The sequence below is a fragment of the Erinaceus europaeus genome, chromosome 17 (genome assembly GCF_950295315.1).
Source record: "Erinaceus europaeus chromosome 17, mEriEur2.1, whole genome shotgun sequence".
NCBI lineage: Eukaryota > Metazoa > Chordata > Mammalia > Eulipotyphla > Erinaceidae > Erinaceus > Erinaceus europaeus.
The window spans coordinates 67,974,427-67,986,342 of NC_080178.1; the positions used below are offsets into that span (position 1 = coordinate 67,974,427).

The 11,916-nt window shown below is 41.1% G+C and overlaps 1 protein-coding gene across 1 annotated transcript; it reads left to right on the forward strand.

The window, feature by feature from the left end:
* Positions 1-10,169: 10,169 nt before the first annotated feature.
* On the forward strand, positions 10,170-11,483 carry LOC103117634 (olfactory receptor 10A4). Its single transcript, XM_007527731.2, has one exon. It carries the CDS (start codon positions 10,191-10,193, stop codon positions 11,136-11,138), a length of 948 nt encoding a protein of 315 aa, XP_007527793.2. The 5' UTR covers positions 10,170-10,190; the 3' UTR covers positions 11,139-11,483.
* The last annotated feature ends 433 nt before the right edge of the window (positions 11,484-11,916 follow it).

Sequence of the window (11,916 nt, forward strand, 5' to 3'; positions counted from 1 at the left end):
GACGCTTTGGTGCTATGCTTTATTCCCTCTCTCTACCTGCCTGTCTGTCTTCATTTAAAAAAAAAAATTATTTTATTAGTGATTTAATATTGATAGACAAAATTACATATCAACAGGGTATAAATCCACTCCATTCCCACCACTAGGGTTCTGGATATCCAGTCTCCCCACTGCAAGCCATCACAGTTCCCCTAAGGTTGTAGATATGGGCTAACCATCATCTCTACAACTATCTGTCCACATTTATACATGGTTGCCTTTTTCTTCCTGATCCAATCCTCTCTTCCCCTCCAAGCCACTCATGGCAACATTACTACTTCCATATGTTCTCCTTTTCTTCCTCTCTCTCTCCATGCTGATACAGCTGGAGTTCAACTGTCTCTCTTTGTCAGGCCTTAAGCCAACCCCCCCCCCCCCGCCCGCTCTGCTTCATCCTCCATTGCTAACACTATGGCCTATTTACATAATCATTGTTTGCCTGAAAGATCCCCACCTTTGATCTATCTTCTTTCTACCTTGAAACCCACCCTGACTGCAAGGTATTAATTAATCCCACCAGTTAAAACCTTCCCAACAGTTGCTAAGGGAATTTTTACCTTAGCCTGCTCTTTATTTTTTCTCCACCCCCTTTCCTAGCCATTTCCTTTACCGACTTGCCTCTTCCAGTTCTAGTATGTAAAAGCATTGTCTCTGATCAATAAAGACACGTAGCATTCCCGCTCTGCCACGAGTTCCTGGTCTCTCTCCCACATCGCTGAGTAAGCAGCAACCCAGGTTGGCTCTGTTCGAGTTCTCTCCAACCCAGAGAGCATGTGCCCAGGAAGAAACACCCTCACATCAGCCCAGTATCTCTTCCTATTTGAAAAAATCTGCCTGGAGTGGTAAGGCCCCACAGATAACACTCTCAAAATTAAACAACTTTACTATATTATTGCCTAAATCTCTCATTTCATAGTTCATGTTCAGAAATTAAGAAATAGTGGTACTGGAGAGTCAGGTGGTAGTGCAGTGGTTAAACGCAGGTGGCACAAAGCGCAAGGACCAGTGTAAGGATCCTGGTTCAAGTTCCTGGCTCCCCACCTGCAGGGGCATCGCTTCACAAGCTGTGAAGCAGGTCTGCAGATGTCTGTCATTCTCTCCCCCTCTCTGTCTTCCCTTCCTCTCTCCATTTCTCTATGTCCTATCCAACAACGAAGACATCAATAACAACAACAATAATAATTACAACAATAAAAAAAGAAATAGTGTACTGAAGTATCATTTTCATCAGATTATGTGCTGACTCTAGTTGTAATTTCACACTTATATAGTTTTCTGATGTTTTTCTTCCCTTTATTTTGTTGCTATTTATTTTAATGAATTTTTAATATTTATTCATTTATTTTTTACCAGATCACCGATAAACTCTGGTTTATGGTGGTATAGGGGACTGAACCTGTGGCTTCAGAGCCTCAGGCATGGGAGTCTCTTTACATAACCATTACGCTATCTACCCTAGCCCTTGTTGTTTATTTTATTACAAAAGAAACAGAACTAGGAGGAGAGTAGAGGAGACAAAGTAAGAGAGACAGAGAGACACCTGCAGCCTGCTCCACTGCTCATCAAGTCCTCTTCTGCAGGTAGAGACCAAGGCTCAAACCTGGCTCCTCACGCGTGGTAACTTGTGTGTTTTACTGGTTGCACTGCCAACCCTCCATCTTCTCCTTTGAACTGTTCTTCTAGGAGGGTAAAGGCAGTGTTCACTGATTACTAGCCAGGAATGCTGCTCAGTGATAGTGCATGTGCTTCACCCAGTTAAGATCACATATTGACATGCACAAGAACCCCCACCCCCTGCCTGTAGGGACACATTTCGGCAGTGAAGCAGATTTGCAGGTGTCTCTTTTTCTCTCTCCACACCCCCTCCCCTCTCAATTTCTCTCTGCCCTACCTAATAAAAATAGAAAGAAAAAAAAAGGGAAAATGGTCACCACAGAGGGATAGATTCATAGTGTCAGCACTTAGCCCCAGTTAATCCTGGTAGCAGGAAAAATAAAGAGAGAATAGATAGATAGATAGATAGATAGATAGATAGATAGGTAGATAGATAGATAGATAGATAGATAGATAGATAGATAGACAGACAGACAGACAGACAGACCAGAACACCACTCAGCTCTGGCATGGAATGGATCCTGGGACCCGAAAGTCATGCATGTACTCTCTGTGCTCTGCTGCTGAATTAAATCCCAGTACTGAATATATACTCACAAAATATGTACTCATAATTTATATTGCCACATATATATATATATTTAACTGCTAGGGCTTCACTGATCCAGATCATCTCTTTAATATAATATGAATCTCTTCATATAATATGAAAAGAGACAAAGACATAGATACAGGGTTCGGGAGAAGATACCACAACACTTTTTCTGCTTATAAAAAGTGGGGAGGGGAGGGAAGGAGTCGGGTGGTAGCACAGCGGGTTAAGCGCACATGGCACAAAGTGCATGGACCCACTTAAGGATCCCTGTTTGAGTCCCCAGCTCCCCACCTGCAGAGGTTTCACTTCACAAGTGGTGAAGCAGGTCTGCAGGTATCTGTCTTTCTCTCCCCCTCTCTGTCTTCCCCTCCTCTCTCTATTTCTCTCTGTCCTATCCAACAACAATGACATCAATAACAACAATCATAATAACCACAATGAAGATAAAACAACAAGGGCAACAAAAGGGGAAAAAATAGCCTCCAGGAGCAGTGGATTCATGGTGCAGGCACCGGAGCCCCAGCAATAACCCTGGAGGCAAAAAAAAAAGAAAAGAAAAAGAAAGTGTGGGGGGAAACAAGTGCCAGAAAAATTGTAACTGTAATGCAACGACGTTGTTTCTTCAGCCATGAGACTGAATCTTTATTAATTCTTCCACTGCTGGAAATGCCTCAAAATTCACACCTGTCAGAAAGTAAGCCTCTGACTTCACCTGAGGAAGAGAAAGCATTAAGGGAATCACTTCCTTACAGTAAACAGCAGGGACTAAAACAGTCCTGAGACTCAGTCTGGAATCCTCTAGAGTGACTGACATGGGCACAGCCCAGATCCTCTGTGGAGTGACTTAACTAGTGCACAGTTCAGATTATCTTTATAGGAACTGGCCCAGTCATAGTCCAGAATTTACCTGAGGCATATGACACATCTGGACAGAGCTTTTTAAATTAGAATGTGACTACTCAGAACCTTGGAGTTCACCAGCAATGTGAACTGAGACAGATGCAGTCGAGAGGGTCTTTGGAAGGAAGCTATGTTCACCACTATACCAGCAATGCCTCTCCAGAGAGTTTTTGGAATGACTTGATCTTCTGAAATAACTTACACAGATATAGCTATAATTTAGGGCTCCCAAGGCATCATCCATTCAGGCGTAGACTAAGGCTGCTTTTGATACAGAACCTCAGGAGTGTGGTACAGATGAGTTTCACTCAGAGGTAAGTGCAGGGTGGACAGATACGACACAGATTTGAAATCTCTAGCAAAGAGGTTGATTATTCAGAACAAAAAAAAATTGTTCCCTGATAAGTTTCTGAGAAATTAGAATAGACAACAGTGGTTTCAAGTAAAGAACATGGATATTATTATTATTTATTTATTTATTTATTATTATTATTAATATTACCAGAGGACTGATCAGCTCTAGCTTATGGTGGTGCAGGGAACTGAACCTGGGACTTTGGAACCTCAGGCATGAGAGTCTCTTTGCATAACCATTATGCTATCTACTCCCACCCAAGAACATGGATTTCTTAAAAATACTTTTTAATTAATTTATTATTGGATAGAGGTATACAGAAATTGAGAGGGGAGGGGGATATAGAGAGGGAGAGAGGCAGAGAGATATCTGCAGCCCTGCTTCACCACTCATGACGCCTTACCCCTGCAAATGGGGACCAGGGGAGAACATGGATTTTTATAAGAGTTGAAAAATTAAGAAACTTCTGAAGGAGCAAAAAAAAAAAATACAATACATGTACTATGCTATAAAATGCTCAAAATGTCTGCACTTACAGTATTTCATTCTTATAACCACACTTGACAGTGCATAGGGCATTTACAACAATTGAAATTTTTGTAGCTGAGGAAAACATCATGTCAGTTGTTCCATGTCTCAGCTTAATTAGTAATCAGAACTTTAATCAAGCATATAATTCCAGTGGTCTGGGAGGTGGTGCAGTGGATGAAGTGTTGGACTCTCATGCATGAGGTCCTGAGTTTGATCCCCGGTAACACATGTACCAGAGTGATGTCTGGTTCTTTCTCTCTCCTCCTATCTTTCTCATTAATAAATAAATGAAATCTTAAAAAAAAGCATATAATTCCAAAGTCCTTGTCATTATAGCTTTGTGGTTTCAAATATAGGTTCTAGTTTTCTCTTATTGCAATAAAGTATATCTTGTCTCTGAAAGGAGACACTCAGATATCATTACACAGGAAAACAACTAAGTTTCCTTGTCAACCCCCCTCATCCTAGGGTTCCCTTCTTCTTTCTCTGTTGGCCACAATGTAACCACATTCCTACAAGGTACTGTGTTTGCTAGACCAGCAGTCAAGCAGTACCCAAATGATTGTCCACTGATAATATATCTACAATCATAACTGTACTCATGAAGTTATAGAAAGCTTAGTTCAAAATCTCCCCAGAAACTTCCTCTCTACTGCTTCTTCCCTAGTTTGTATGGGAAAACAGAAGGGGAAAAAATTAATGGAAGAGGACTATGAAAGAGTGAGAGAAATCTTGATGTAAAGAAGGAAATACAAACAGGAAGTCTATGAAGGATCAGGACAAATGAAGGGAAATACAGAATTATAGGGGAGGAGGCAAATGCAAAGTCATGAATCGTTGTGCATTATTTTGTATTTCAGGCAACCGCAGGGTCCTGAGAAGATGTAGGAGAGGGCCATGCCAGGGAAAGGAGAAAAGTGAGTCAGGCAAGTGCTTCTGCCCTTGCTCGTCTTTGCTGGATTTAAGTATTGAGAGTCCCTGTGAGGTTTAGTTTGAAAAAAAAACTTAAAAAAGAGACAGAACTGTTTTAAAAGAAAAATTCTGTTATACATCAAAAAGATCCCTCAGCTTCACCAAGTATTCAGTGTCTCTTAGATAACGTCTAGTTTTGGGGCTTAACATTCTCTTTTATTTTCTTAGCTTTTGTCACATGTTGTATGAGTATGTAAACAGTATCATAGGCAGTGCTGCAATCTTTCCTTCAACAGTCACGGACGTTGACTTGACTGGTTTGTTTTCTCTCTATTCAACACTGTTTCTGTAGAAGTTTTGCATTAGAGTATTTTTGAAGCTATAAAAGTGATAGTAATATCAATAATAATGAAGACAATAAGAATTCAAATATACATATGATATAGTGTTTTATAATTTTCCATTTGTTTTCTTATCTCTTACCGGACCACCAGACTATTTAAAACATTGATTTTTTTTTTTAAAGATTTTATTTATTTATTTATGAGAAAGATAGGAGAGAGAGAAAGAACCAGACATCACTCTGGTACATGTGCTGCCGGGGATTGAACTCAGGATCTCATGTTTGAGAATTCAGTGCTTTATCCACTGCGCCACCACCGGACCACCATTTAAAACATTGCTAAAAGGACTTTTATAAACACCTGGAAAAGAGCAGTGATCATTTTACTCCATAATGAGCATTGTGACAAAGAACTTACTTAGACATTTCAAATAAATATCAATGTGTTGAGGCAATTACCTAATGACATCAGGATAACTGTTGACTGGTATTTCAATAAACATATGTTGCTGCTTTGTGAGTTCCCAGGTATGTGTAGAATGGTTACAGGGATGGAAAGCTTTTTATTTGTGTCTTCAAGTTTTTCAGAGCCTACAAAAGGGAAAACAAGAAATAATTATGATGTATAACCATTGCTATAATAAGGATTTCTAAAAATGCAACCAGGGGCACAAAGGAGAGAGCAGTTAATTATACTCAAAGTATGGAAATGGTCACAAAAAGCTTTCCAAGGAAGTTGGCGTTAGAGCTGAGATTAAAGGTGTGTGATATGGTTTACTTGCATTTCACTTAAGCATTTAATGGATTCTTTCTTTTTTTTTTTTATTTATTTATATATTTTTTTTATTTAAATTTTTAATTTAAGAAAGGATTAGTGAACAAAAGCATAAGGTAGGAGGGGTACAACTCCACACAATTCCCACCACCCAATCCCCATAACCCACCCTCTCCCATGATAGCCTTCCCATTCTCTAGCCCTCTGGGAGCATGGACCCAGGGTCGTTGAGGGTTGCAGAAGGTAGAGGGTCTGGCTTCTGTAATTGCTTCCCCGCTGAACATGGGCGTTGACTGGTCGGTCCATACTCCCAGTCTGCCTCTCTCTTTCCCTAGTAAGGTGTGTCTCTGGGGAAGCTGAGCTCCAGGACACATTGGTGGGGTCTTCAATCCAGGGAAGCCTAGCCAGCATCCTGGTGGCATCTGGAACCTGGTGATTGAAAAGAGAGTTAACATACGAAGCCAAACAATTTGTTGAGCAATCATGGATCCCAAGCTTGGAATAGTGGAGAGGAAGTGTTAGGGAGGTACTCACTGCAAACTCTAGTGTAGTCCTGCTTTCAGGTATATATTTTGCAGTAGTTTATGGATACGTGTGCGCATACGCTCTCTCTCACAGAAACTGGTGTATGTCTAGGTTATGGGACTTTGTTAGAAAGTGAACTACCTGAGATGAAATTAGAGTGTACTATAAAAGGAAAGGTCTCACCCGAGTAATGAAGCTGAAGGGTTGTCATTCCACACGTGAAGTCTCTGGATACATTCTGAGGTGAAGCATGTTGAGATGGCAATCGTTGCTTTGGTTAGGTTGTGATTGACGGATGCAATATTATTTGGTATGGATTGGGAGAAGCATACGGGAAAGTGAGCCCTATCCATGGGTGCCAGGTAATGGATTCTTTCATAAGCTCTGTTACCAAGTAAGAGATACATTTCTCTCTGTGTTCAGAGATACATTTCAAATGATAGTACCTATAATTGTGTTCGTTTAAACTTAACTATGTCTGAAATTATTTAGAATCACTAGCAGAAAAAAAAAAGATTTTCTATTGCCTAAATGTGTAGGCTGAAAATAGGTTTCAATCTATCTTGGGATGTGGTTTAAGTGATATGTTATAGAGCCTTGGCTCTTTCCTAAGAACATTTTGATTAAATACCTGAGGGGAGAGGATATCTATGGTACACTGAGTGATGCAGACTATTACAATAAAGATTTTTTTAATATCCTTAGAGCAAAACATGCAAAATAAAATATGTTTTGGGAGATGAAACCTAAGTGCCACCGGCACACACACACACACACACACACACACACACACACACACACACTCTCATACTCAGAAGTCTTAACTATATAGGCTTAACTAGAAATCCAATAGCTTTGTCAAGCTATTTAAATGGAATTTAGTGCTCAGTAGGTATGCAAGACTCAGTGGTACTATTACCTAAAGACTCTTGTCTGGAACTTTGGGGACCCAAGTGATTTACATGATTACCATCCTGCCAATGGCAAACTATGTAATGGCCACTACTCTCTTTTTATTGGTTAGTTACACAATACATCAAAGGAATTCCAAAACAGCGAACATCAGTCAGCAAAAGGCATTATAGTTCATTAACAATGGGAACAAGCTAGATAGAGAAGGGACATCTGCAGAAGGGCTGTGACAAAGATGAGATAGATAAAGACTAGCAAGGCCATGGATTCTCTTCTAACTAGCATACTGCATCTGAAGGTTTATTCTAACTAGCACCCCTAATGGGAATTTAGCAGATATGTGACTGTGAGGGCCAACAAGCCACATACCTCCTCATTCACTTCATATGCTTGTCATGCTCCAACACAGAGCTCTGGATCCATCAACATCTTTTAGTATCTGAGAAATTACAGAAGTTGTCAGCCCTGCAGAGTAGTAATTAGGCCATGGGTTATATAGAACTGAGGCAAGCATAAGCCTAGAAAGCTAAGACATACATTCCCAACAAATGGTGAATTAATAGATTTATACTTACAGCATTAACTCATAATATAAGTAGATGCATAGAAACAATAATTATGAGTGTTCTCATAGAGGTTTATGCAAAGTATTTAAAGACTATTAAGAATAATTCTTTGCGTAATTGAATTGGTCTGTACATGCATGAAAATTTTGAATTGCATATTACTTAAAAATTAAGAAATAAATTGGGGGCAGGCAGTGGTGTACCTCGTTAAGCATGCACACTGCAGTGCACAAGGACCCAGGTTCAAGGCCCTGGTCCCCACCTGCAGGGGAGAAGCTTCACAAGTGGTGAAGCAGGGCTGCAGGAGTCGCTTTGTCTCCCTCCTTATCACCTCTCTCCTCTCAGTCTCTATCCAATAACAAATAAACTTTAAAAAATTAAGAAATAAGTCAATCATAGATGCTTATGAAAGGATTTATTCTATTTTTTGTTTTATTTATAAAATGGAAATATCGACAAAACCATAGGATAAGAGGGGTACAATTCCACAAGGTTCCCACCACTGGAGTTCTGTATCCCATCCCCCCCCCCCTTGAAAGCTTCCCTATCCATTATCCTTCTGGGAGTATGGACCCAGGATCATTATGGGGTGCAGAAGGTCGAAGGTCTGGCTTCTGTAATTGCTTCCCCACTGAACATGAGTGTTGGCAGGTCAATCCATACTCCCAACCTGTCTCTCTCTTTCCCTAGTGGGGCAGGGGTCTGGGGAGGTGGGGCTGTAGTATACACATTGGTGGGGTCATCTGCCCAGGGAAGTCAGATTGGCATCATGGTAGCATCTGGAACCTGATGGCTGAAAAAGAGTTAAGATATAAAGCAGAACAAATTGTTGACTAATCATGAACCTAAAGGCAAGAATATTGCAGATGAAGATTTGGGGGTCTCCATTTTGGAGCTAGTAGGTCTATTTTAGATATATTCCAAGGGACCCATGACTTTACTAGTTTTTGCCTGAGTCTGACAGCTAACAGGCAGGTGGACCCAAGATATTGTCAGGGAAGATAATGTCATAGTTGGATGGGGTTTACAGTTAACAATATTTATATACTTTCCCCGTATTTGAGAGCTACTCTCTTCCCTGATCCAGCATTCTAGTCCTTCTTCCAACTATGGAAGGATTTATAACTAACATATCTAGATTCACTCTGTGGTCTGACCCTGTCTTGAGTCTTTGTCTTCTTTGATCATACAAAGTCACCTGGAGAATATTTATTCCAGGGGTCAAAATTTACTAGTTTCTATATGATATGTCATCATATGTTAAAACTACAGCAGTTTGAGTTTTTTGTAATATTTGTTTATTTATTCCCTTTTGTTGCCCTTGTTTTATTGTTGTAGTTATTATTGTTGTTACTGATGTCATTTTTGTTGGATAGGACAGAGAGAAATGGATAGAGGAGGGGAAGACAGAGGGGGAGAGAAAGACAGAGGGGGAGAAAAGATAGAGAAAGAAAGCAACTGCAGACCTGCTTCACCTCTTGTGAAGTGACTCCTCTGCAGGTGGGGAGCCAGGGGCTCGAACCTGGATCCTTACGCCAGTCCTTGTGCTTTACGCCATGCGTGCTTATCCCGCCATGCTACCGTCCGACTCCAACAGCCTGAGTTTAAAATGAAAATTGTTCCAATATACTGAAGAGTTCCAAGTCCAGACTGTTCTGTTCCACATTAAGACATACTGCTCTCTCCCTCAGGGATCACTGACAACTGTTGACACAATTTCCTTCATTCGTTTCTTCCTACCCTTTGGACTTGCAGAAAACACATCTTGGCTTAACTTACTCATTGTGCCTGAACAGAACTTTCTTCAGAATGGCTTGACTTGGAGTCTTTCTTTTACCACCAGTGCCTACTAAACAGAGACAGTGTACTAGCACCAAGGTGAAGCTGTGTGTTTAACTTGATGTGGTGTTCACTGAGTGTGGGGGAAGTACTGCTTTTAAAAACTGAGAACTCAGTAGAAACTCTTGTTTGTTTTTGCACTTGAGAAAGTATAGTTTTTTGAACCTCAACAATTACAAGGACAAAAATACATAATGACATCACAGGAGGTTCTGTTTCCAAGGGTATGATGCGGTCTAAATAACACATGGACACATCTACACTATGAAATCCTGGGCAGAAGAATGATGTGGGGAAACTGGACAGTTGTCAGTGAGTTTGTTCTCGTGAGCTTCTCAACTTTGTCTTCTGAACTACAAGTTCTCCTTTTTTTCCTTTTTTTGACCATTTACTTGATTACCCTCATGGGCAATGTCCTCATTATCTTAGTCACTACAGCTGATTCTGCCCTACAAAGCCCTATGTATTTTTTCCTCAGGAACCTGTCCTTCCTTGAGATAGGTTTCAACCTGGTCATTGTGCCTAAGATGCTAGGAACTCTGATTATTCGAGATACCACCATATCCTTCCTTGGCTGTGCCACTCAGATGTATTTCTTCTTCTTCTTTGGGGCTGCAGAGTGCTGCCTTCTGGCCACAATGGCATATGACCGCTATGTGGCCATCTGCGACCCTTTGCGCTACCCAGTCATCATGGACCACAGGGCCTGTGCCCAGTTAGCAGCTGCCTCTTGGGCCTCGGGGTTTCCAGTGGCCACTGTGCAAACCACATGGATTTTTAGCTTCCCATTCTGTGGTCCCAACAGAGTGAATCACTTCTTCTGTGACAGCCCCCCTGTCATTGCACTGGTCTGTGCTGATACCTCCTTGTTTGAACTAGAGGCTCTGACAGCCACAGTCCTATTCATCCTCTTCCCTTTTTTGCTAATCCTGGGGTCGTATGTCCGCATTCTCTCCACCATCTTCAGGATGCCATCAGCTGAAGGAAAACGCAAGGCCTTCTCCACCTGTTCTTCACACCTGCTAGTTGTCTCCTTGTTCTACAGCACCGCCATCCTCACATACTTTCGGCCCCGGTCAAGCACCTCTCCCGAGGGAAAAAAGCTGCTGTCACTCTCCTACACAGTGGTGACACCCATGTTGAATCCCATAATCTACAGTTTAAGAAATTCTGAAGTGAAAGCCGCACTGAAGCGGGTCATCCGCAAGGCCCTCCACCCTCAGAAACCATGACGGACTCAAATGAAGACAGAAAAGGCAGAAAGGAAGGACAGGTGAAAGACAAATAAATTCCCCCAGTGGATTTTTGTCTCATGGATTATAGGAGTATACCCACTGGGATTCTGGACTCTCCACAAAGGTCCATCTCTGAGTGAAAGAGATGAATAATGAGAAGTGAAAGAGTGGCACTTGGGCAGTTGGCCCAACGTTCTGTGAGCTTTGGTACCAGTGTTTCTGGGGATGCTGATAATCTATGCAAATTAGTAACCTACCTGAAGTGTCTTAAACTCATTACAATTTTCCACTTTTATTTGGTTGTCTTTCAATTTCTTTATCTTTTTCTTTCCCCAGGGTTATCATTGTGATTTGGTGCCAGTGCTGTGAATCCACTGCTCCTGATGCTCCCCCTTTTTTTTTTTTACTTTCAATTTTATTTGATAGGACACATATAAATTGAGGAGGGAGGAAGAAACAGAAAGAAAGAGAGGAAGATAGAAAGATAGACACATGTAGGCCTGCTGCACAGCTCGTGAAGCGTCTCTGCTGCAGGTGGGGAACAGGGGCTCGAACCTGGGTCTTTGTACAGGTCCTTGCATGTAGTACTTCCTATATTTGCTACACTGGGTGCACCCAGCTACATTCATTTTATTTTTAATCTTCAGTGTTGTTTTCTCTGTATGTCTAAAAACTCTGCCTATAACTTTCAAAGATCTCTGTTTATAGCACAAAGTAATAAAAATCTTGATCATAAATAGTAGATATTTGCTTTTTTCATTCTTTTCTACCCAAC

What these genes read in the sequence shown, in the direction of transcription:
- LOC103117634 (XM_007527731.2), top strand. Translation starts at nt 10,191, where the DNA reads ATGATGTGGGGAAACTGGACAGTTGTCAGTGAGTTTGTTCTCGTGAGC.